The following is a 24,507-nucleotide window of genomic DNA, read 5'->3' as shown; positions in this document are numbered from 1 at the left end:
GGAAAAACGGCGTAGCACAAAGTCGCAAAGTCAGCCGAGGGATCTCGAATCCGTTTGTTTTTTTTTTTACGAGTTACTTCGAAACGGAGCGTCTTTCGTACGTGAGGAACACCTGGCGGGAACCTGCCTCCACCACTTGTGGCGCAACTCTGGTGTCCCACGCGACGAGGAACACTGATCGTGGGACAGGAGTCCGCGACTACCAAGAGACGAGGTGATGCCGTTGGGTTGTGCGCGCCGCGCGGGCAGTTCGATGTGTGTGCGTTGCGGGCCTCGAAGCCACCGATCGTGAGTACGACGGACGGACGGACGACGACCGCCAGCCCCCGCATAGCAGCCGGGTATCACTCCTTCGACCACTTCGCCGATACCCCGATTATTTTATTTCCCGCCATTTTTTTTTTTTTTTTTTTTCATCATCTCGCACTTCGCATCGCAAATTCGACGTCGGTATCAAACGTGACGAATTCATGGATGGATGATGGGTGGGTGCGCGCGTATATGGTACACTTTTGCGTTGTCTTTGTTTTTTTGGCGGGCAGAAAGTTTTTTTTTCGTTCATCGGAGGGGGATGAGGGTCGTTCGCTGATCGTCGTCTGCATTTCTGAGTCAGCCGGTTTCAGTTAGACTCGTACATACCATTCGAACGCAAATTGCAATGTTCAAGTGCCAATTACTGTAATCATTCTCAATTGCTCAATTTCAGCACGGGTACCTGAGCATATATATGCAGACGCTATAAATATATTTACATTATGCGTGTAACGGAGGACGCGTTTGATTCGGTCGAAATTCCGTGGCGCGTATCGTTTCGGGGTTTTCCACACCTTTTCGGGACGTCGGACACGCCGTTTTGCGATTTTCGCTTCGAACCGTCGAGATGTTTTTTTCGTTTGTTCCGCTGTGTTTTTTTTGTTTTTTTTTTTTTTTTTTCTCTCCGCACGCCCGTATTCCCAATTTTTCCGCTTCTCCCCTCCGCGCGATGCGAGGAGGTCGACGGTGCGGCGATGGAATACGGAGGCGCGGTCTTTTGCGTCCTTTTTTATCAGACGCGGCGGCAGGGTCGCAGCGCAACAAACTCGGTTACCATAGCAACGAAATCTCTCTCTCTCTCTCCGTCCTCATCACCATTTCCACCGAACTCCTGATTGACTCTACGCGGTATCTAAGAAGCCAACCAAACCCACCGTCACCGATTTTCCACTACATCGATCGACTTGCCTCATTCAACGGGGATGCCAGGTGGTGTAATGTATTAATTGTCGGCTGTCGTTCACCTCGTTAAAACTCACACGCGACGCGTTTTCGTCCTTTCGTGACTTTGGAAAAGCTGAATGTAAAAAAAAAAAAAAAAAAAAAAAAACTGAAAAAAAGAGACTTCGTAAAAGAAGAGAAAAAAAAAACGCACAGCAGTCGACCTGAGAGAAAATTCGATCTTCTCTCAAAGTCGAATTTCAGGTGGACGAAATTCGCTGAATCTACGGACACGCATTGCGAATAATTTTCACGAATATCTCGACTCCGGACTCACTTTAATATCGATTCTATTCAGAACCTCGATAGCTGCTTGGCTTCTGGTATATACACACACACAGGGGTGTAAACTATACCTCGGCGATATTTTTTCGCAACGGAGGTTGAATATCCACAGTAATAAAAACGAGGTACGCTTTGTTGAAAAAAAATTTTATTTTCAACTTTACTTCACACGTTACACTCGAACGGTTCGAATGGTTAGTTTGTAATAATCCTCGTGTAGTTTATATCGCAACGCTGCAGGCGCGGCGGCGCTCAGCCAGCTCACTACTTTGTTGCAGCTGAAACGAAATGCGAAGTTCTTACCAAAAGCGTTACGGAATGATTCGAAAAATGAATTCGAATTCGTAACGCGGCGGCCTGACCTTTTCGAAAAATGTTGCAAAAGTTCCTGCGACTTGCAGGGGTGTAGTTGGAGAAAGGGTGTTCCTACGATGGGATGTATAGCCTGGGACATTTCCGCATATCCCAGAACCTGGTCGTTTTTCGTTAATTTCTGGGCGACCTCGACACTGATCGGATTGCAGCCTGGAAAATCTGCGCAGATCAAAAACAATGAAACTTTCGAGGGAGGACGGAAAAAAAAAATACGGGCCGAGCCGCGTCCGGGCCGCCAGGATTTCTTTGAGGGAGAATTTTCCTTTAAACGGTTCGCGAAAAACCCGCTTCTCCGTACAATGGGATTGGATCTTTTCAATTGTGGCGATTAAGTAAGGACACGATTCGAGCACTCCTCTCCTCTCGAAAGCATCGCGAAAAATGTACAGCTTCATTTTTATTTTCCCCAGACAAAATGCGCTGACCTGATTCCAAATTCATTCAAATCGCCGCGTCAGGACTGCAACGAGCGTTCGCGGGACCTGGAGTTAATCCTCCCTTCCGATTTTTTTTTTTCCCTCCTCCCTTATCCCTGCGGTATGAACGCGCTCAGCCGTGACGGAGTATTTTGTTATTTCGAATATTCGGGGGAGGGGGGCGAGCAGAGTTGAAAATAAAGTGTGATAAACCGGAAGCTCGACGGGGTCTTCCTCAGGTCGGAATCGCGGAGTGAGAAGAAGAAGAAGAAGGGGGGGGGAAGGGGGGGGGGGGAGCCGTAGGTGGCGAAGTTCGTTCGGAAATCGAAATCCATCGCGAATCATGGAATACTCGACGTCGTCCACTCACATCGGCCTTAATCCCCGCGAAGAGTGGAATTTGAAGGCGTCGGTGGGTTGATTGTTCGTTCGATCCGGCAGCTAGCGCTCCTCCTCCTCATTCCTCTGAACGAGGCTAAGAGAGAAACGGCGATCGGCAGAAGAGGTACGATTCGAAAAGAGACGGGAAAGTAAAAAGCCAGAAACAAAAGACGCCACCGCGAGCTTAGATATTGTCCGACAAAGGCTTGTCGCTAATGTTACCGTCGCTTGTTTTTTAAGAGGGCTACAACCACGACGGTCGCGGCGGCGTCGCTACCTGACAACGACTACTCGCATCCAACGGTTCCCGCACAAACCGAACGACTCGCCAGTTTTTCCCGCGATATTCTCACTCTCTTTCTCTCTCTCTCTATCCACTCTTTCCACATTAACCCAGATCCGCTGGATCACGTCGAGACTGGGTTAGCGGAACTCGAAGCTCAAAGCTCTTCGTCATTTCGTGCGAGCCGCGGCCTCACGCTTCTTCCGTGGAACCGTCGCGCGCCCGCGACCGCACGGATTCGGGTGGTTAGGAGGGAGGGTGAAGGGAAAAAGAAAGAAAAAAAGAAAAAATGTCAAACGGTATCATTTCTCACCAGACTTCCATCCGTTGAAGTACAAAACCGGCACGCTATAGCTAATGGACCACAGAACGTGGTGAAGTACGATCAGAGGCCTCTCGGCTTTCGAAGCCGCTTCGAAAGGGTCCTTCGCCATTCCGGATTCAAGATTTTCGAGCCAATCAACGTCCTCCCTGTTTGTCGGTTCGTCGATCGGATAGTCGCACGGGACGTGTGTTTTCACCTGTCTGGAAATGTACGCCATGCCGGGTACGGACTGTGGAAAGCAGAAAAACGGCCCTTTCATTTCGGAAAAACGTCGCGCGAGTGGATCGGATATTCGATTCTATCGTTGCGCGGGGTCTCCGTTACCTTGTCGCCCACCAGTTCCCATCCATCACCGATCTTGTCGGAAGTCGTCACGATGGCTTCGACGTCCTCCAAGAACTTTTCCCACGTTATCGTACCGAGTCCGTCCATGTCATGGTATACACCGCGACTGATATCGCGTTTCCGAAAGCAGACGGAAACGATTGTTCGCAGTTTGTCTTCGGACGCGGTGCGGAATTCCCGCGGCCGGTTCCGATTGCGAGTCCGAGGTGAAATACCGCACAGCCGAGATGTACCCGCCGAGAAGCACCGAAAAAGCTCGATCGAACGGTTTTCCGACTCCGCCGGTCAGATGTCGCTTCCAGTTGCGGCGTTGTTCGCTGGGATGCTTTCGACGACGCCAGAGTCACCGTCGGAGATATTGTATTACAATTGGCGTCGCGGTGCGCTATGGAAATATCCGAGATGTAAACAGGGGCATCGAAAGAGTTTGTAACTTAATAGGAGCGGCGCGCGGACCGGACGAGGACAAAGAAAACTTTCGATCCCGAGGTATTACGAGCGTACAACGTATTGGTCCAGAGCGGAAACGAGTTACCTTGTTACAGCCGACGATTTCATCGAGTGAACACGGTCGATGGCGATAAAACATGGCTGCTGAAAAAAGTAGCACATGACGCGTACTTCGTCGTCGTATCGTCAGGTAAAACTCGCGACCCAAATGCCCCGTCGTTTTCGGTCTCCCCCCCCCCCGGATAAGTGCGGGGCGGTAAATTTCCGAGGCTCGAAACGAGACTCGTCACCACCGCCGTGAACTTTTGACGAACGTACGAATGCCTCGCACGAGTTTCGTTCCGCCGAGAAACTTTCACGCACGTGCTCTTACTCCGCGTTCGAGACAAAGGAAACTTCGTCAATGACGGGCGAGGAGGCCTCCTCGCAACAGAAATTTGCCGGGATTGAAACGGCCCGGCGTCATTAGCTGAGTAGTAGCTACTTTGTCTGTGGATCTGCGGAAAATTGGAACGAAACATCAGCGAGGCCGGCCGTTTTTCGCTTGGCTTTTTCATTTCTCCTGGTTTTTTTCCTGCTTCCTGCTCGTGGCTCGTGGGACGTTGCGATTGTTCGATCGTCGAGGTTGGCTCCTCGATGTTCGGCGTAGGACGCGTGTACGGAGGATAATTTGACGAAAAAGGTTTCGGGAGATTGTTCGGTTTTCGGGGCCGACCCACCTCGGGATATAAATATAATTACATCTCGGGCAACGAGCGACACGGTGCCGCAAACTTTCGGTCAATATCAGCCTCATCGTGACTTTTGACTAATCGATAAAACGAGATCTGGATGCATCCTCTTTTTTCCCCCCCCCCCCCCCCCCCCCCCCCCCCCCCCCCGTTAGAATTCTAACCCACAATCCGTACGAGTATGATCGGCGGAGAGCGCCAATCGTCGACCCGCGAATTATGAAAAAAAAACAAAAAAAACCAAAAACTGCGCCGATTTCGACGATTTTTACTCTCCGTTACATCGAATGGCCGGGTTTCTCCGCGTACCTATCGGCACATCACGATGTGACGAGCGTTATTCTTATTGACGGTTCGTGGAATCGACGAGGAACAACGGCGACCATCTGACACGGCAAAATGGCAGCGGCTCCGAAGAACGAGTGCTTCGGTTACTTTCGTTCGGGATGAGGATGTGATATCCCTTTCGGAATACCTTGTTCCGAGATTTTCGTTTTTCAGATCGGATTCATCCTCGTTTTATTTCGACGGAAGAATTGAAAAAACGGGGAAGCTGTACACTCGGAGGCACGGCAGTACCGCACAGTCCTTCCCCTATTTTATACCGACGATTCGGGCTCGTGAAAGTTCGTGAATTTCCGACCGAATCGAACCCCCTCCGTCGACAGAACGCCGCACCAATGATTCCCACTAGTATGTGTGTCCCACCTTGTATAGTGTACGCCGATTTCCATTGCTCGAGAAAATGCAGGGCCGCACTTAGAGAAAAATTTACCGGCCCCGCGCGCGAAGAAAAATGTACAACGTCGTCGTCAAAAATCGAAACTCATTCGGATTACCAAAAAAAGGGGGATGATGATGTAAGGTAGTATCCGAAAAACGCAAATTCCTTGCGTTTCAGAACATCAAAAAATGCTTTCCAGTTACAATTTGGCTGAACAACTTTTCCGATCGTGTTCGGAATGAATCTCGGCGTATAATTTTTCATTCCGGATCGATAACTCGAAAATTGGAGCTGGCTAAGGAACTTCGAATTTCGAGTCAACGGAAGCTTCCAGTTGCCTTTAGTTTGATCCTTCGTTGGTTCGGATTCAGGTAAGGCTGAGTGAAAGTTGCGTCGTGTGCGCGTAGCTGGTTGCGCTTGCTCGTGAGGTGTACGATATTGTCGACTGGGTGTGTTGGTCGGTTGTTGATACGAGAGTGTGCGTGTTTAATATTCGCGTGTGTTGGTTCGGCGCGATTGTATTTGTGTGCCGAATGACGCGGCTACGAGTCGCACGTATCCCGAGCGACAGGGTGAACTGAGCAACTTTAGAATCCATGGTAGACCGTAGAGCGACAGACGGACCTCAGAGAGTAGTATAATATAACGGGGAGTGAGAGAATATAACTTTGATATTTCAACGGAAAACGAAAAAATAACGTCGGCACTTGAATGAGTGGATGGGCACAACGATTGAGGATACGATAATAAATAAGTTATTCGAAAACAGAGATATCGAAGAGAAAAAAGAAGAGGAAAAAAAAGAAAATCCAAACGAGTACATAATTATTTTGTACATGTTCTCTCGAATATGCAGTGTGTCAATACGTGTTACAGTTTTCGGTGTAGTTAGTACGTACGACAAAAGTATTGCCATTATCGTATGAATAAAATAAATTGTGTGTAAAATATCGCAGCGGATAATATCGAGTGGTATAATAATTATTGTAAATCGTAACGGAAACCGACCACCGGAATAATACGATATCGAGAGAAAAGAGAGAAGGAAAAAAATTAAAGTAAAGAAGAGTTGGCTAGAAGATTTTCGATTATGACGCGCAACTACCGTATTAAATCGAGCGTTGCTCGTCGAGGATCATGCAGCACCGGACAAATATAAAATAATATCCAGTGTTGACTGACGCGCGCGTTATGTGAAGAAACTGTGTCGATTAACATCGGCTTGTGTACCGTGACTGAAGATCGTATAAGATATATATAAATATACATATATATATTTATTCGATCGTAGGTCGTTCACAGCGGGCCTCGGCCTACCGATTTTTTTTATCGCTGTTGTCACCGCGATAAGACCCTACCCGACGATTATTTAACTATTTATTAAAAAAAAAAAAAAACAAACAAATAACAAAATTGAACGATCAATCGTTGATTAAAACATGTACGCCAAAGGTAAAGGTTCAACTGTACCCTCGGACGGTCAAGCCCGTGAAAAGTAGGTACTTTCTTTATCTCTCGTGCCTCCATTTTCTTTTTTCTGACAGGCATTCATTCGTTTCGGTTCGCTGTCGCCATTTGTTTTTCTAGTTTTTTTTTTTCAGTTCCCTCTTCTCGCCTCTTTCGACTCCACTTCTATTATCAATTTTTCATCACATCCGACGTACGCGGACACGTACGCCCAACGATTCCGACCACTAATTCATGATCTCCTCGTCACTGTGTAATGACATTCTCTTGTAATCGTAGATCACGTTCTAGACACGTAAAAAATATTGTGTACGTTCCAACGCACACAAGTGGTAGGAGCATCAATGTCGATTCCATAGTCGAGCGGTACTCCATATCGCTCTGAAGTTGTAGCTGATGAATATTCTCCCCTCCATTCATCTTCATCCTCTCGGAGGTGCTTCTTCCAAAAGCATGTTTCAGGAATATCGTTACACTCGTCTTCCTATGTTTCTTTCCGAGAGACTCCGAACATGTTCGAAGCACAGCCGGATCACAACGCTTGTTTACACTCACCTCGGATATGATTTTGCCATCAAATTCAGTCGAATCGCAATTTCTGACCATAGTCAAAAAGTCTCACCTACGCACGTCATCTGACATTCCAAATCGATCTCATTAGCTCCCATTGCTCACCGGTGAACCGTATTGCCAATATCGTATTTTGTTGCAGACTCGCGCTCTACGTGTACGAGTACCTTCTTCACGTTGGGGCCCAAAAAGCAGCACAGACATTCCTTTCGGAGGTAACGTTAACCGTGTCAATTATGCCCAACTATCGTGTCACGTGCATCGCAATGTGACTTTTGCGATGTTCGACGTCCGTTTTCATTCCGCGTAGCCGATATTTGTTGTTACACAACGTCTGTTCTCCGCTTTCAGATCCGATGGGAGAAAAACATCACACTCGGCGAACCTCCGGGATTTTTGCATTCGTGGTGGTGGTCAGTATCCCGAATGTTCATGATAACTTCCGCGTTCATGGGAATTCGATTAGTCTAATTGTAAGATCAGCGGTTCCACCTTATTGAATGATGTATTTTTTTCTCCAACGTTTCAGCGTTTTTTGGGATCTGTACTGCGCCGCACCGGAGAGACGTGACACGTGCGAACACAGTAGCGAAGCCAAAGCTTTTCACGACTACGTTAGTATAATTTTGGATATCACAAACTATGAAATAATCAATCGTGGCGATCGTCCGCGTCGTCCCCACGTGTAATTTTCCGTCTAGTAACTGGAACCCCTTGATTTCGATGCGGGTACGGGGATGATTTACCCCATACGCTATATCGGACGGGGGATGATGGAATTATTTATAGATTTCAATGATCAATTGTTTCTCCTTTCTTTGTTCGCAGGGCTTTGTGAACAGCGGGTACGGTGTAAACGGAATTGCTCACGTAAGTAATTTCGTTTTTCCTTTGTTTTTTTCTGTCTGTGCCACAGTTTCGTGAATATCGTTTCAGAAGCGATACGAAATTTCTCACCGTGACGTCACGGTTGGAAGTGTTCGAATCGCTCGAAAAATTGACAAAAATTTGAAAATTCTCAATCGATGCTTGCAGAATGCCGGTCCAGCGCCGTCTCCGCTTGGGCAGATGCCACCGAACGACGGTATGCCCGGTGGCCCGATGCCTCCAGGCTTTTTTCAAGTAAGTTTTTCCTTTTCTTTCTGGTACCCTTCTTTTTTTTTTTTTTCTACATACCTCTGTCGAATGTTAATGTTTTTTCATTTTTGTTACTCATACGCGATTGATTTCACATAATTGGAATATCGCGTGAAAATATTTGCGAAAAGTAAAATTGAGAACAGAAGAAATAATTATCAGGAAGTAACCGTAGAACCAATTAAAAAAAATTAAATTACAAAAACAACAAGAGAACACATTTCACACACTTCCTATTCAACATAACATGACATGACATAACACTACTGTACTTTGCACGATATCTATATCATTTGTTTCATTCCTGTTTTTTTTCTTTTTTTAATTATCTACGATTCGTTGATACATAGTATTACATTGTATATAACGTATATGTTAACTTGTAATATATTGAATATATTCATGGGAACATATATTTATTTTGTCGCTAAAACTACATGATCGTTAGAAATTTATTATACTTTATCTTCAATTATGGACTTTTGGAAAAGAAGTTGCCAAAATTTTTGAATCATATTCGAACATGACTTTTCATATTTTTAAAAATAATTAGGTACGTCCCTCGTAATAGTTGCTGCACTTGATTCGAAACGAATGGGATTAGATTTTTTTTCATTTTTATAGATCGAAAGTTACAGATCGTGCGTTATATATATAGATTCATTTGAGAATCATTCGTAGCTGATTTTTGAAAAAAAATTCCAAAGAAAATAGAAAAAGAGAATCCACGTGATTAATGCATATATAAATATTCTTATGCTGTGCTTGTATAAATTGTATTTAATATTTATACATATTTTATATATATATATATATACATATATGTATTTATTTGTACCTCTGCTATGTGTCTAACTTATCTGTATGTGCATTCGTGTAACATATATATATTTATACCATATGTATATTACGAACATATTGTTTTTGTCACAAATTTATTTTTAGTTTTACGCTCATCTATAAAATATAACGTTAATAATTATTGCGTTAGAAAATATGGCGGCTCATAGAGGAACGGAGCGCAGGCGAGAATCATTTAGATATATAGAATTTAGAAGTAGACCCAAAAAAAAGTTTGAATTGAAATCATCACCCCCATGAATTGCCATTGAAAAAAAAAACAAAAGCAAAAAAAAATCTGAAAAGCATACAGCCTGCCTATTAGAATTTCTTCGTATCGTCATCACTAGCTCATCTATCTTAATGTATTGGTATTCGATCTCAACAAAAAGTCTGCGAAATGATACGAAAATGAAAAAATTTTCTCGCACAAGCCATGACCGAAATGAAGATAATGGTAAATGGTGAAAAAATGTTCGTGTTCTCGAAAGATTCATTTCATCAGAGCAGATCGTTTAGTTGAAAAAGTTCTTTGAAAAAGATACCGATGATTGTTCACATAGTTTAATTGATATCCTTGTTACATGACCTGACCTATAGTTACATACTACATACAATTATCTCTCGTGCCTTTTAGTCTAGCTGTTGCCTGGAATCGCAATGTCGCTATATGTCTGTTGTTTGCGTTGCTTGTTGCAGAACAACTCGACAATGCGACCATCTCCGCCCACACACCCCTCATCACAGCCATCTCCTCAGCACCCCCAGCCACCCCCGCCCCCACACTCGCAGATGATGTCCACCCAGGTAAGCCTTCATTCGCCACGATCAATCAATCAATCAATCAATTAATCAATCAATCAATCATTCACTCTGCACCTCATTTTCATCGTAGACACTCTTTCATACACGTATGCTGAAACGACGTGCTTGATTATTCATTGTCCGCTTTGCAAGTGACTGAAAAAAAAAAATGTCATGAAACATTCAGCTTTCGTTGTTCGTCAAACAGTCTGATTTACTCGACTCTCTTTCTCCTCCACGTTTTCTCCCTTTCTCTGAGAAAAAGAATAACTTCGCACGTCGTTCGATAGTTTTATAATCTCTCTCTAACGGTCATTCGCTGTCCCGCGGGTATCGGCGGTCGAGGTAAGCAGCTAAAAGTTGTGACGAATAACCCGTAACGATTGACAAACTACATCGAACTAATCAACGTACCGCTAAATATGATTTTACGAATACTACCGATCTCGTAGTAAACGTGTACCGTAACATACATAGTGACTCGTTGCACTACTTGGCTGTAATTTTGTAATGTTCCACGCATCATCAAAAACTACCCACGCAAATAATCGTTTTTCAACACACTGATATACCCACCTCCTCATATAAACCAGCTAAATTGATCGTGTGCTGAACGTATACGTTATTATGTTCGTGCAATAATGTCCTAATTATCGATACTAATTAATTATAAACAAAGTTGTAGTATATTCAATACTAACTTTTCTGTGTTCGCTATCTCGCTACCTATTTCTGCATTGAAACGGACTGTAAAATCTGAATATTGAAAAACTTGAGGCCAAGAAAATTGGAACTGAAGTTCCGTGTTCCGTTTGGCGGTGACAAAAGAGGAACGTAATTTCCAGTATTCTTGCGATCTCCATAAATTTTGCTGCTGAATTTCCATTTTCTTTATTCTTCTTCACAAAAAATTTGGGTTTCGGTAGCGTTGATTCATTTGCTGAAAATTTGGTTTTAGATAACGCGAGGACCGTTTGCCTCGATTTTACTGAATTTTTGTTTCTTGCATTGCAGTTCATGGGACCAAGATATCCTGCTGGACCACGGCCTGGCGTTCGTATGCCGCAAATGGCAAACGACTTTAACGGAGTAAGTTGTCGAATAAATTTTCAATTACAATGTAACGCGAAACTATTCGTTTGTCGCAAAATTTACTATGTTCTGTTTTCAACTGTTCAGCCTCCCGGACAACCGATGATGCCGAACAACATGGATCCGACAAGACAAGGTGAGTTTCAACTCACTTCGGAGTGTTGAGAGAGAAACTAGAAAGAAAAGAAAAACGAAAAAAGTTTTTGTGAGCTACTGAAATTCTTCTCTTTTTTTTTTTCGTTTTTTTTTCTTGCATACGAGAATGACATAGATATGCATGCTTGATACCAGAAAGACAACTATGAAAAAAAAAGAACGTTCACCTGTGCAAAGAAAAAAGCAGCCGCAGCAATAAAATGATAATAGTTTGTGATTCAAGTTAGAAAAAAGAAACTAATAGAGAAAAGAGAAAAAGAAAAATCAGTTCGGTGAGACGGATGAGAATAGATATTGAATAAATTGCATCGCTGTGGCGTGGAGTGGATTGGTTTTTGAATCGCCTAATCATACGGACTGTGGCGTGGCGGCTTTTTCATTTCTATAATCTTTTCTTTTGAGCGCTTCGGATGAATTAATTATATTTGGTGAAAATTGAACATGGACATACGTTATATTTTAGTCTAGAACATTTTCATTGTAGATATTGCATTATTGGTAATTATACTGACCTATTGGCTGCGCCGCCGTGCTTGTCATTAGGTTTTATCACCATCAAAACTTACCTTTTACCTACCTGCCATACTAATGTGTGCTCTTGTGTTCCTCAGGCGAAGCTGGAGAGTTTGTAGGGTGGCAAGGTAGGAAGCAAAGCCAGCGACAAAATCACAACTCACATGACCTATGTCAAGCATTATTTCTATTCTCCCTTACTAATTATTTTTGTTACATATATACGATACAAATACATATATTATATTTCATTTCAAATATATATGTATATTCTTATCCTACATAAGTCGATACAAATCGCAACAGACAATCGCACAGCTTTGTTTTTACCGCAATGAGGATTTTACCGTAACTGAACCGACAAAATCATTTCGATTTCTTTTTTTTTTTCCGATCCGTTCGTTTGGTTTTCTTTTAATTTTGTTTTCTTTCAATCATAAGCTGTAAATGGAAAACAAGTGTCACGCGATTCGAGTCTCAAATATTTTTTGAGTCACGGTTATCATCATTGAAAACTCTTTCACTTGCCTAAATAATCAGAAGTATTGAACAGAATCTAAGAAAAAAAGAAAACAAAATCCCCATTGCTTCTGCCTTCGGCATTCTCATCTCCAGCATGTAGGACCTTTGAATTAATGTTTAATATCCTTAGCATTATTTCTTTCATGGAGCTTTCACGTAATATGATTCATCAAGAATAACAGCAAACACCTCGAAACGACGAACGATATCAATTTTGAAAATTTTAACCCACCGGTATTTGATTTATCGTTGAAGTTGACGTAAAGATCATCGCCATTGGCTGAGATTGTCACGAATCAGCGTCGTTCATCGTATCACGTGATACTTAACTGCGGGAAATACGAATCACTAACAAACTTAACACATTTCATTATGAATTCTTGAAACTACTAAGCCGTAAATTCGTCGCTTTTGCTAGAAAATTAGTGGAGAAAAAGAAACACGTGTTCCAAAGCTTTTGAACAGCATTACTTTGTCTTTGATTTTTTTCTTCATCGATCCATTTTCGTATCTCCGTTCTTTTTCTTCTCGTCTTTCGTACTCCTCGTTTCGTTTTTGGTTATTATTTCTCCATGTATTCACTCATCAACTGTATGGAATGAATGTGATGTATAGTACCAACGAAAATTTTGCTCGCTCAAAAACGAAAACTACCAGATCAAGGTATCACTCTTCAGAAGGACTATTCGGGTCTTCCAAAAGCATTGAAAAAAAATTACTTGCTCAAGCTTTCGAGATTACTTTTTATCTGTTTTGTTGATTTGTTTTTTCAACTCTTCGTTCCTTTTCTTGGTACTTATGGGTTACCTGTTGTTATTCGTAAGTTAGATCGCTGTTGCTGGTTTAGCATGCTACTCGATCTTTTGTTAATCATAAAATACTTTGAGTAATAAGAATCACCCGTTCACAACAAGAGAGAAAGATAATATGAATAAATAATTATAAAATAGGAATGATTTTTTGTCCCGAATACTATTTAGAACCTAGATATCCGATAGCTAATCGTGAACGTTCCTTCGATGAACCCGTTATAAATGACTCTTTACTTTCTACCCAGGACCTCCAGGAATGAACCCAATGAATCCTCGGATGAATCCACCTCGCGGACCAGGAATGGGACCAATGGGACCGGGAAGTTACGGTCCCGGTATGCGAGGACCACCACCAAACAGTAGTTTGGGACCAGGGGGCCCTGGCGGTCCCGGAATGCCACCAATGAGCATGGCCGGTCCCGGTGGCAGGCCACAATGGCAGCCGAACACCTCAGCGGTAATGAGAAAAAAATTTGAAAACAATTATTCATCGCTCGAAAAAATCGTATCATCCGAACAATCTTCTTCCTTCGACAGCCAATGAACTACTCGTCATCCTCCCCCGGTAATTACGGCGGTCCTCCGGGATCAACGGGTCCTCCAGGACCTGGTACACCTATCATGCCAAGTCCTCAAGATAGCAGTAACAGTGGCGGTGAAAATATGTACACTATGATGAAACCAGTACCTGGAGGAAACATGCCCGGCGTGAGTTGAACTCCATTTTGTCCCTCTTTTCAAAAGTCGAAACAAAATGGCACCCATTCGTGATCCTGTCGGGTCTCCCGACTCAAATCATTCGGCGAAACCGATTCGTAGATCGATGACATTCGAGAGACTTCAAATCGTCACGACTTCCTCGTTTTCTCATGCTTCTTTTGGTGTTCGTGAAGTTCGTTCAATCTTCCCTCCCTCCCTCCATTTCGTGCAACATTTTAGGTTAAGTTCATTCCCCGACTGATTTCGCGTCATGACAAGATGTGAGAAAGTTTTCGTGCTAAACTGTGCAATGTTTCAGGATTTCCCTATGGGCGGAGGCCCCGAAGGTGGTCCGATGGGACCTATGGGTCCGAACACGATGGGCCCGGTGTTGAACGGTGACGGTATGGACGGTATGAAAAACAGTCCAGCAAATGGCGGCCCCGGAACACCTCGTGAGGACAGCGGAAGCGGGATGGGCGATTACAATCTGGGTGGTTTTGGTGGTCCAGGCGAGAACGTGAGTATCAGCAGGTTCTTTAACGACTCTCTGTAGTGATCGCTTAGTGTAACTATCAAATATATGGACTTATATTTAATCGATACGTCGAAACGTTGAAATTCCGATCGTTGATTTCAAAAATTTGTTAACAATTTACAAAATCCAATTTCATCGGACGATCGAAGAAACAACGTGAACTGAGAAAGAGTTTCGCGTTCCGAAATTCGACAAAACTTACAGGCAAAAATCACCCCATGACTTTGCGTTCGAATAATTCCATTCTTCGAAAGATTAATCGAATCAGAAAAATTATGTTCGTAATACAGTCAGCGGAATCGGAAATTGCGTATTTTTTACATATACGTCCATATCCGTCAATTCAACAACCGATCTCCCATCAATTCGATAAACCAATAAACGAGAAAGAAAAAAAAAAAAAAGAAAAGAAAAACAGAATATAGAATTAGAAAACAGAGTAACGATGAATTTTCTCACGTACAATTACGATCCGTTATACGTGCGTCGCATCGTCGTGAGTAATTAAGAATATCGACGAGATATAAGCGAAAGAAAGTTTTATTCTAAAATAAGAAAAAATAGGGAGAGAGCGAGAGGTGGAGAAAAAGAAAGTGAGAAAGGCAGTATGAAAGTCAGAGAGAGAGCGAGAAAAAGAGAATAAAAAAAAAAAAAAATTATCAACGAACGTGATTAGGATACAAAGTTACACATTGGCGCTTGTCGCATCTGCACATGGGACAAGTATGTACATACTGTACATGGAAGAATGCCTTTACATAGTTGAACGAATAAAAATATGTCGTGTCCTGTACTCAATTAATTGAGAAGGTGCTACCTTGAACGAACAGAAGGAAAAAAAAAAGAATTGAAATGAGCTAAAGTAAAATAAAATAAATAGAAATAAGACGAAACGGAAACGAAAACTAGGAAAGGAAAATAATACTAATAATAATTAGTCAAGGTATACGGAAAAAATGAACACTACAAATCAATGCTTGCCCGTAGATAATAATAATAATATCTATTATAGTTATACAATAAATATTTAAAAGAATAAGTAGAGTAATGATTTTAATTATTAAGTAAATTACATAGTAAATGTCTGGTTGGGTTACTTAATTTCGTATAAATATTATAATATTCACATAATTTTTGACAACAGCTCAGTTCCACGGAGTTTATGTACATAAAAACTCTCATATTTTCAAATCCCCGTCTGAAATTCTCAATTTTCATTTTCATTTTCTTTCTATTACTTTGTATTGAATATTTTTTCTTTTAGTCGACCATAAATACCATGAATAACTTTCTAGATTCATTTAATCAATTCACATCAAATATTGAACGATTGATTTTCACAATTCGTACTTCAAAGTTATTGAAAAAAAAACAAATGATCAAATATGAAATGGTCGTATATACTCCGTCGACATAATATTTCGTTGTCAATCGTTTAGCTATTTATTAATTAGCTTTTATAGTTAGGATTTAGAAAAGAAGAGAACGAAAAATTTACGAAAATTATCAGAAATCATTATGATAATTAATCAGCTGCTGTCCCGCCATACAAAAAACTATGTATAATATGCTTTTTGCTAAAATACTCACGAAGGTTGCTAAGTACCTATTACGATACGAAATATTGAAAGTCTTTTTCTATTTTTTTTTTTTTTTTTTTTCATTTGATATCTCGGAAGAGATTTTCTTTCATTATTCATAATTTCTGTCGTTTTAGTCTGTCCTATTTTTATTCGGTTACTTTTTTCTAATGGTACTATATTTAATACGATGATAAAAAAAAATCAATTGAGAAAAAAGAACAGCAACAACGGTTCGCAGACCGAATTCGATTTATTAGACATAATCGAGATGATTCTTAGGTAATGATATTAATAGGGTGATTATTATTATTATTGTTATTGTTACTATGATTACTATTATTATTCTTATTGATAATTTTCATTAATATTTATTTGACGATTCTAGTTTTTAAGGAAGACGGTGCCCCCGATATAAGTTATTTTAACGAAAGGTTGTTATATATACAATGCATTTTACACTGTCTACTATACCTATACATATGTTTAATACTTCGTTTATATACTTTAATTTACACTCGTATTATAATTTCTTAACTTATACATGATATACATATGTGATTTCGATTAGTTTCATTCTTCATTATTATCACTATTCTTTCTTTTTTTTTTTTTAATACGTTTTCCATTTTATTTTTTACTTTGGTCTTTCACCGTTTATCTCCATTGCATGACTGACGGATACTTTGTAGTCGTAAATACCGCGCGGTAACGAATAATATATATATATTTTATACATCGATGATTATCATCGAAACTTTTTTCAAATGTTTAACACTAAACTCATAACGAATCCCTCCATTTGATTGCTCACGTTGACATGAACGGAAAAGAGTGAAAACGAAAAAAACAAACCAATAATCTGCACTTGCTCGATGAATTCTATAATGATTTGCCTTACATGTCTAGCGCTATGTGCATAGTATGCCTGCAATATCGAAATCAGTGTGAATTAACTGCGGAACTGAATTTGAAGATAACTGAAAAATCATTGCAAAAATCTATGAAATTCGATATCAGCCAAAATTGAATATAACCTGGCTGGATGATAATAATGATAATAATAGTTATAATCATTGTTCGGCTTTGTTGAAATTGCTCAATTCGATGTAATTTTTTGTACATATATAATATGCGTATCTTTACATAGTATATATATATTTAAACACTTGTACGGTTTCTTCGGCTTTTTTTTTTCTTAAAATTTTTTTTTTCGTCATTCGAGAATACTATTTTTTTTTCTCTTCTTCCTCTTCTTTTGCATTTCCATTCTTAAAATTGTCGTCATCTCGCAATTGTACGTATATATATGTATATATTATATATATGTATACACATATTGGCAAACTATTCTCTAAGTCCAATTAATAAAATATAAAACTAATGATGATATGTTACAGCAACATTATATTGTTACTATCATTATTATTGATATTGTTATTCCTGTTATTGTTGTTGTTGTTGATGTTTTTAATGTCGTTTTTACTAAATATTATTATAATTATTACTATTATTACCCATATGTTCACGTTATGTGTAAATAATAATCATTTATTGTACTATGATAATTAATTTGAATATGATGTACGATAATGAATTAGAAAAGTACTATTCGAATAATGATAATAATAGTAATAATAATAATAACAATAATAATATTTAACATTATATAATAACACAACAATGATAGTCCTATCGATCGTAACCATTAATTTTTTCTCTTTTATTCCGAGCGAAAAATCGAAAGGTCCATTGAATGATCGAGAATTGATTGATCCATTCGTTCAATTATTCGTTTTCTTTCTTTTTTTTTTGCCGAGAACCATTACTTCATAAAATGCTCGTATATTATGTATTTGAAATTTGGAAAGATATGTGTGCAAGCATAAAATGGGACGCGGATAATTTTCATTCGACGTATTAAGATTACACAACGTACGATCGTTATGCATACGATACTTCTTCGATAAGCAAGACTTCTAGAGTGAAAATATAAAAATTGAATGAGATCGAGAGAGGATAATTAAAATGAAAGAAACAATGATAATAGTGATAATATTAATGATAATGATGATGACGATAATGATGACGGTGACGATGATTATGATGATAATTATAATGACACTGCTTGGGAGATCTAGAGATATTAATATCATAAATGTATAAATGTTACTATTTTTATATGGATATAAGGAAAAAGGTGATGTTTTACGTGGTACGATAATTGGTAATGCTAGAACAAAAGAAAAAAAAAAAAAAAAGAAAAAGAAAAAAAACTAATTAACGATGACATCTCACGTGCATACGAGCAGAGTGTGTGGAACGATACGAGAAGACGAAAGAGAAAGAAATAGAGAAAATAGTAATGATAGTGATAAAAATCAACAGACTGTACGCGATTTTTTTTTGGTTAATTGAATGGAGAGATATGAAAAATGATGCCGATATGATGTGGTAATAATTTTTGAGGGGAATGAGATGAGAAGAAATCAACTCGTTATTATTAATAATTATAAGTAAGATAATAATAATGATAATAATGAAGAAAGGAATCCCGGAATCACGAGTGATAATTGCGGATGTATATTTTTTTTTTTTGTATGCAAAATTTATCCATTTGCCGTTGGTTATAGGTCAGTACCAGACTATGCTGTGCTGCTATTTAGTAGTTACGTTTACTTAAAAATAGATATACTTGAAAATACCTGATAACGGGGACAAAAAAGGAAAAAAAAAATAAAATAAAAAAAAATCAATGAATAATTCTCGAATCCGAGGATACGATAAAATGATTATTATTTTATCATAATCAAATCGAACTGAGTCGAAGGAAAATGAGAAAAAAAAAAACATTCGAACAGAAAGAAAAGAGAAAGAAAGAAAGAAAGAAAATTTAAGACACATAGACGAAAGGTACGTTTACTTTACAATGAGACGATCCACTTTCGATAGAAAAAAAAAAAAGGAAAAAGAAAATTCTCTGCGGGGGTAATTTTTCTTCTTCAACTCAATCATTTTTCTCCCCGTCAAGGATATGAATTCATACGTATACATCTCACTTAGCTCCGAGTTTTTCGGTACTTGATTCTAGACGAATGAAAGAAACGATTTTGTCATTTTTTTCTCAGGATCAGCAAGTCGCTCTTTTTTGAATTTTCTTTTCTTTGTTTCTCTCGGTGCATATCGTTATGTAAACGTATCTTGGTATGGTTTTAGTTTTACATTCATTTTTCATTGACAAATTATCGTTATTATTTTTTTTTTTCTTTTTTTTTTTTTTTCTTTTTCTCTTGTTAAATGGTACTCTCTAAATACTCCCACGTTGTAAGCTTATATGCGCCCGACGACATAATGATTAATTATTATGCCTGTGTGCCAGGGAGATCGAGACAATAAATGTAATCATGTTACACTGAGAATATTGCGTTTTGTTTTTTATTTGTATAACCCGCAGGGTGCTGGCTGCTGGTATATATATATCTATCGTTTTTTTTTTTTTTTTGATTTTTTGTTTTTCAAATCATTCCGCAGGGATTTATTCTACGCCGTGATAAATTTTCATTTCTATTCTCGTTTTCATTTTCATTTTCAATTCCTTTTTTTTTTTTTTCAATTTTTTTTTCTCCTTTCATCCGGTGACGCGAGAAACACTCGACATACTTTTTTTTCAATTCGAATCTGCAAATTTGAAACAAAAAATGAAAGAAAAAAAAAGGTATATATTACACTGTGAAATTATGAATAATATACATATATTTTTATATCCGTAAATGGCCTATAGATATATGTACATATCTATTTGATTTGTAAATATATAATGGTAGCTATATAGTACTAGCCTGTACTGACCTGTAGCACATGGATGCGTGTGAAAGAAGTGATGAAAATGATTTTTGCGTTTGATGAAAAAAAAAGAAAAATGTATATACATACACGTGCAGATTAAATGAGATGAGGTAAAATGAAATAGAAACAGTAAAAACAACATCAAGAGAAAAAAATAAATGGAAAAAGAACAGTAGAAAAATATATAACGATCAATGAAATTAATAACGTGAAAAAAAAAGAAATTTATTGTACAAAATGATTATCGATTAGCGAGGTGTGCGTGTGGGGGGATAGGTGTTGTTGTTGCTGTTATTGTTGCAAACATATATATTCATGTATATACATATATGTGAATATATATGAAAATTATACAAAAAAAAAACAATAATAGTGACAAATTATAAGCCTAATTTTGCAAAAACAATAGCAAAGAAAAGAAAAACAAAATCTTGTCAGAGTAACGTCCATGTGTTGTGGGTCAGAGCACCCTAGAATCGTCCCGTACACAAGTCCCGATTAATTATTTTATCGTACTGTTAACGATTCGTTGATTTCTCTTCTTCTGATAATTAATTTTTTTTTTTCAATTTTTTTTTTTCTTCGTTTTTTATCGTCTTTATTGTTACTATCTACGTATTTTTCTATCCACCTTGTTTCGTGACCCAACCCCTAGCCCCACCAACGCACCACCACACTACGCTACGCGTATGCCAGCCAGCATTATCACCAAGATTTGACGCATAATAGATGAAAAAAAGTCAAAGAAAATGAAAAAAAAGTTTAACGAAAAATTCACCTCTTGAACATTTCATTTCTGATCAGTTATTGAATTCAATGATTTTCGTTATCTCGCGTCAGTTCAGACTATTGTTCTCGTTTTTTTTTCTCAAACAAAATGAAACAGGAATTCAGTTCATCACGATTGAGTTCTTTGTTTTCTGATAATCTGATTTTTTTGGACTTTCCTTCCCGTTTTGGGAAATCTGGAGTTTTTTTTTTTTTTTTTTTCCACTGTTTTATTTCTACCGAAATCTGACGAGGTATTCGTATGTCCTTGGTGAAATGCTGCGCATATTTGGTAAGGTGCCCGGACTCGCGGGCTTGCCTGACCTTACGTGTAACAAGGCTGGTGTTGGTTGGTTCGCAGGATCAGACCGAGTCGGCGGCCATCCTCAAAATCAAGGAGAGCATGCAGGAGGAAGCGAAGAGGTTTGAAAAGGATTCAGATCACCCAGATTATTTCATGCAATAAACAATAAATTAAATAAGACCTTTACGAAAACAAACAAAAAGAATACAAGAAACAAAACAACAGATCTACAAGAACACTAGATAACCTTACTACGTTCTAGCATCCCCACAGATCCCGATTTTTCCCTTTTTCTTTCCTTTCCCACGACAAAATTCCTCGACTTTACCACCCCTCTTCCTCTCGACACTGTCAGTCGACTATAAACAAGAAAAAACAACAAAAAAATGGAACGAAAATTGTCAGAAAAATTGCTGCGGTGAAAAGCTAAGCATGCACAAACCATTCCTTTGAAATATCTCTCATTGTAAAAAAAAGAAAAGAGACTAAAAAAATGAAGAAAATAAATATCACACACGTACACACAGACACACACACACACACTGAAGAGAAACCATTATGTGTAACAACTACATATAGAAGAATATAAAAAGAGAAAAAGAATATATATATATAAATATATATACCTATGTAATACACATTTACACACTAGAAATACAAAACAAAAAACGAAAGAAACCAACAACAACAATAATAATATTAATAATAATAGTAATAATAATGATAATGATAATATTAATAATGGTAACAAAGAGAATAAATAAAATGAATGAAGTTGGAAACAAAAGAAAAGAAAGATTATTAGGAAACACTTTTTCTACCGCATTATCATGTAATACCTCGGTTATAATGTTTTAATCGTCGAAATATGTCCGGTACGCAACGTATATTATCTACGTATACATATTATACATAAATATTATAAATACATACAACAGTGAATTTGATTAATAATTATATGAAATGCAGATCAGATCGATTGTACGTTTATTTATGTTTATATATATATATATGCATACATACATATATATATATATATATCTATATAAATATCTCATGTGATGATTATTGATGATGATGATGATATATACAATAGATAAATATAATTCGTCTCAATTTTTTCTTTTTTTTTTTCGTCATCTCGATTCTATTTAATTTAATTATTTTTCTTCTGAATCCTACTTTTCTAAATCCTCGATTATTCGACATCGATTTACTTTTTCTTTTTTTCGATCTCCTAAACTATCAATCGAACCAATGAATGTATATGTAATTCTATATATCACGTTTATATATGTGTATATATATATATAAATCGATACGGATCATACGCGGAAAATATGTACGTAATTTCGTACGTGATTTTGGCGGGGATAAGAAACATACGAAACAAACAAAAAAAAAAAATACCTTTTTTCTACAAATATATATATATAAAAAATGAAAAACCATATATGTATATTATTTATTCGATACAGTTAGAGAAAAAAAAAAATATGTTGAAGTTGAAAGTTGAACGAGAAAAGAAATTAGAACGAAAACGTGGGATGAACTTTTTTCTTCTTTTTTTTTTTTTAAATATCGTTTTAGAAAAAATGGAAGTGACGGAAACGAAATTTCATATATAAATATATATTATATATATTTATATATATATGATTGATATGCAGGCTGATAGTTGATTAACTATATCTGTAAATTTATATACTAGATCAATTACCAGCCGCAATAGGAAAAGGGAAGAGAAAGAAAGAAACAAATTCAATTGAATAAATGAAGAAATGATTACAAAAACGCGTATACTATATCATTGTGATGGGTGGTACAAAGTTATTACATAAACAATCATCATAAACTGCAGTTTTTATACCGGCTAATGATATCCCGAAATTAAAACACACTCACACACACATTGAACGGAAGGAAGAATGAAAAAGAAATTCACACGTACGCATTTCACACACACGTTCACGAGAAATTTGAAAATATGAAAAACTACATATATATTATATATACACAAGAACGATACACCACATACACACACACACACACACACAGACACACAGACACATCCTTTGAATCCACGCATAATTATTGACATAATGTAGGTATTCTATATAAATATAGTGTCGGTAGATTAAATTTAAATAATAATAAATGAATAATAATAATAATTATAATTAATAAAATAAATGTCCTCTATCCTAAAAAAGTGTTTTTCTCTTCATATTTTGTACGTGTCGATTGAATTTTTCAATTTTTCATCCGCAGTCCACCTGCACATAGGTACGGAGACGTTACGATGTTAATGAACGAAAGGTAAGCTTGCGGTGATTAACTTTCCAATGTATATATATATATATATTTTTTTTTTAACATCATCAATTCAGTAGAATGAAAAAAAAAAGTAGACGGTTAGAAGTTGACGAAGAAAAAGAAAAAGGTAAAGAAACTGGTACTCAAAATGAGAGAAAAAAAGAAAAAAAAGAAAGAAAGACATCAGCAACTATCAGCGGTTATTCCGCTCTCGTTTGCTCGAATAGGTATAATCGTAGTATGCGAGTCGAGACAATAGGAAACTGCTGCGAAAGATCTATTGAGGAAGAGCAAAAAAAAAAAAAGAACGAAGAAAAATAGAAGAAGGGGGGGGGGCCAGAGATGAATTCGGTGTTGAGGTTAGCCAAGAAGTTACCGAAAAAAAACGGCCGAAACTGGGTAAGAAAAAGGTGGCGATGTCTTCAATCGTTGCTGCTGCATTCGGGAAGGGAGATGACGACGACGTGTGAACGTCAATTCGAATCGTAACCGAATGAAATCTTTCAACCGTGATATCCGCAGCGTAGCCCGAAATAGCGTCGAAAAGAAAAAGAGACAAAAAAGAAAAAAAAAAAAAGAACGACCCCCGTCGACTACAATTACGGATACCAATGAAACTGGAAAAACTGCGGAACTCGAAGAATATTTCGGGGGTCAGTTTCGACGTAAGGGTTGGTAACGGGGTGTGCGGAAACTGTCGCAGGATGATGTCCCGCCGACGAGGGATCGGAGGAGCGAGAAGACTTCGGTGGAAAAAAAGATGGATTCAATATGTAAGGAAGGGGGGGCGTAAGGGTGGCCACGGGGAGGGGACGGGGACAAGGACTTGGAGAACGGGCGTGCTTATCGTGCATCGGTCGTCTCCATCCACCTGAAGCGGTCCTCAACCGCCCCGGAGGCAAGGAGAGACCCGAGCCAAACCGGGCAACCCTTACCACCGTGTCACCGTGGCTTTACAGCTGACGTCTGCTAAA

The 24,507-nt window shown here is 38.5% G+C and overlaps 2 protein-coding genes across 9 annotated transcripts; one reads left to right on the top strand and one right to left on the bottom strand.

Annotated features, from left to right (window-relative positions):
• Positions 1-73: 73 nt before the first annotated feature.
• Positions 74-4,934, bottom strand: LOC105683954 (ubiquitin-like-conjugating enzyme ATG10). Of its 3 annotated transcripts, none has more exons than XM_048655916.1 (5): positions 4,200-4,934; positions 3,644-4,049; positions 3,308-3,548; positions 1,902-2,064; positions 74-1,817 (listed from the first exon to the last, which is right to left on the bottom strand). In XM_048655916.1, the coding sequence occupies exons 2-5, from the start codon at positions 3,749-3,751 to the stop codon at positions 1,712-1,714; spliced, it is 618 nt and encodes a 205-aa protein (XP_048511873.1). In that variant the 5' UTR covers positions 3,752-4,049; positions 4,200-4,934; the 3' UTR covers positions 74-1,711. The 3 variants fall into 3 exon arrangements, with proteins under 3 accessions (XP_048511873.1, XP_012252381.2, XP_048511872.1); XM_012396958.3 differs by having other exon boundaries at positions 1,902-2,073; positions 4,200-4,926; XM_048655915.1 differs by lacking the exon at positions 4,200-4,934 and having other exon boundaries at positions 1,902-2,073; positions 3,644-4,193.
• Positions 4,935-5,949: 1,015 nt separating this feature from the next.
• Positions 5,950-22,695, top strand: LOC105684028 (single-stranded DNA-binding protein 3). Of its 6 annotated transcripts, none has more exons than XM_048655910.1 (14): positions 5,995-7,064; positions 7,749-7,821; positions 7,958-8,019; positions 8,136-8,220; positions 8,435-8,476; positions 8,642-8,728; positions 10,283-10,390; positions 11,402-11,476; positions 11,567-11,615; positions 12,247-12,276; positions 13,728-13,939; positions 14,020-14,190; positions 14,501-14,701; positions 20,801-21,300. In XM_048655910.1, exons 1-14 carry the CDS (start codon positions 7,009-7,011, stop codon positions 20,876-20,878), a joined length of 1,329 nt encoding a protein of 442 aa, XP_048511867.1. In that variant the 5' UTR covers positions 5,995-7,008; the 3' UTR covers positions 20,879-21,300. The 6 variants fall into 6 exon arrangements, with proteins under 6 accessions (XP_048511869.1, XP_048511867.1, XP_012252540.1 ...); XM_012397117.3 differs by having other exon boundaries at positions 6,024-7,064; positions 21,275-22,695; XM_048655912.1 differs by lacking the exon at positions 14,020-14,190 and having other exon boundaries at positions 5,950-7,064; positions 21,275-22,695.
• Positions 22,696-24,507: the final 1,812 nt, after the last annotated feature.

Source organism: Athalia rosae, chromosome 5 (genome assembly GCF_917208135.1).
Source record: "Athalia rosae chromosome 5, iyAthRosa1.1, whole genome shotgun sequence".
NCBI lineage: Eukaryota > Metazoa > Arthropoda > Insecta > Hymenoptera > Athaliidae > Athalia > Athalia rosae.
This window is presented reverse-complemented; position numbering and strand designations above follow the sequence as displayed.

Coding starts and splice junctions, on each gene's coding strand:
- LOC105683954 (XM_012396958.3), bottom strand. CDS start 3,751: ATGGACGGACTCGGTACGATAACGTGGGAAAAGTTCTTGGAGGACGTC. Junction 2,074..3,307: donor CTTCAACGGATGGAAGTCTG/GTGAGAAATGAT, acceptor TGATCTGCGCAG/ATTTTCCAGGCTGCAATCCG. Junction 1,818..1,901: donor TTGCAACATTTTTCGAAAAG/GTCAGGCCGCCG, acceptor ATTTCGTTTCAG/CTGCAACAAAGTAGTGAGCT.
- LOC105684028 (XM_012397117.3), top strand. CDS start 7,009: ATGTACGCCAAAGGTAAAGGTTCAACTGTACCCTCGGACGGTCAAGCC. Junction 7,065..7,748: donor GACGGTCAAGCCCGTGAAAA/GTAGGTACTTTC, acceptor ATTTTGTTGCAG/ACTCGCGCTCTACGTGTACG. Junction 12,277..13,727: donor AGAGTTTGTAGGGTGGCAAG/GTAGGAAGCAAA, acceptor CTTTCTACCCAG/GACCTCCAGGAATGAACCCA.